This window comes from Chrysochloris asiatica, unplaced genomic scaffold (genome assembly GCF_000296735.1).
Source record: "Chrysochloris asiatica unplaced genomic scaffold, ChrAsi1.0 scaffold00409, whole genome shotgun sequence".
Taxonomy (NCBI): Eukaryota; Metazoa; Chordata; class Mammalia; order Afrosoricida; family Chrysochloridae; genus Chrysochloris; species Chrysochloris asiatica.
In genome coordinates, this window is record NW_006408927.1 from 194,509 (window position 1) to 196,104 (window position 1,596).

The window sequence follows — 1,596 nt, forward strand, 5'->3', positions numbered from 1 at the left end:
GAGCAGCTGGTGGATTTGAACTGCTGACCTTGCAATCTATTGTGCTATCAGGGTCAGTGAGTGGACCAGAACTGGCCAAGATGCAGGTACCAAAGAACAAATCAATCAAACCAATTAATCAGTTAATTAATCAAATAACAATAAGTTAAAGTAAGGTTAAATAACTGCAGATAAAAAAGGAATAAATACAAGTAGTCACTGTTTTTTTCTTTTTCTTTTTGCTTACAAATGTTGATTTATTAACAGCTGAAGTCATGTGGAGTATTGCTAATACATTTAATTGATGCTATTCAAAATGAGGAAGTCCAACAAAACCCATGACATGATGGGGCTACAAAAAGTTTGAGGAAAAATTCCATGATCTTTTTTATTATTATTATTAAATGGTTTTATTTTGGATTGAGTGAAAGTTTACAGGGCGTCATTGTTTTTTTCATCTGTAGTTATTTCTTGGTTCATTTGTGTTTGCGTGTTGACGTGATCAGCTTGATTGATTGGTTTGATTGATTAGTTGGTTGGCACCTTCATCTTGGCCACCTCCTCGTTCACCCACTGGCTGGCCTCCTGGACCTTCGGCAGGGTCCCATGGGCTTCCCTTGTTCTAACCTTCTTACCTCAGCTCCCCCATCAGCGTGCCCAACCTAGGGGTATCATTAGCAGGCTGTGCTGTCCTGGCCAGCAGTGGAGCAGCAGGTGGGTCTTGCAGGCTGGCTGAGCAGGAGGCACCCCGACCTCAGTGAACACAGGTGTAGAAACAGGGTCTAAGACCATGGAGGGGAGCAGGTAGACGTGGCTGACAGGGAAAGAGAAGAGCAGGGACCTTGCCTTGAATCCCTTCTTTCCCCAGAGTCCCAGGTGGGTCGCAGCTTTATGAACTCACAACTCGCCATGAGGGCAGGAGTATTGGAGCCCTGTTTTTCACCCATGCCTTCAGTGCAGCTTGGGGTGCTTCCTTCGACGCCATGCTTCTTGATCATGTTACCTCCTGAGATGGTTGAACGTTGACCAATTCTTTTGGACACAATAGCTCTTCGTTTTCCTTCCATCTTCTTTTGATGCTTCCTGTCTCATTCAATTTTTTCCTCATAGAACCCTTCAGTATTACAACTTAAGGCTTGAATTTTCCCTTCAATTCTTTAAGTCAGGTCTTTATGTATCTCATTTTAATATTTTACTTTCTCTTGAGCCATCCTTTCAAATCTTCTGTTCAGCTCTTTTACTTCATCATTTCTTCCATTGACTTTAGCTTTTCTATGTTCAAGTGCAAGTTTCAGAGGCTCCTGATATCCATTTAGGATTTTCCTTTCTCTCCTGTGTTTTTATGACCTCTGATTTCTTCATGTCTGATGTTCTTGATGTCACTCCACAATTCATCTGGTCATTAGTGTCCAATGGGTCAAATCTGGTCTTGAGATGGTCTCTAAATTCAGGTGTGATATATTCAAGGTTCCACCACTCTGTCAGTTTGCCGTACTGTGGTAGCTCATGAGTTGCTGTGATTCAGGAAGCTATGCCTCCGGTATTTTAAATACCAGCAGGGTCACCCATGGTGGGCAGGTTTCAGATGAGCTTCCAGACGAAGACAGACTAGGAAGA

General features: G+C 42.7%; 1 protein-coding gene across 1 annotated transcript in view; it reads right to left on the minus strand.

Annotated features, from left to right (window-relative positions):
- Nucleotides 1-977, minus strand: part of LOC102819368 (zinc finger protein 420-like) — a 116,581-nt gene extending 115,604 nt beyond the window's left edge. Inside the window, exons 1-2 of the mRNA XM_006876723.1 lie at nucleotides 881-977; nucleotides 615-711 (exon numbers count right to left, since the gene is read on the minus strand). Coding sequence (XP_006876785.1) covers nucleotides 615-711; nucleotides 881-977 — 194 coding nt within the window. The remainder of the gene's footprint in view (nucleotides 1-614; nucleotides 712-880) is intronic.
- Between the last annotated feature and the right edge of the window lie 619 nt (nucleotides 978-1,596).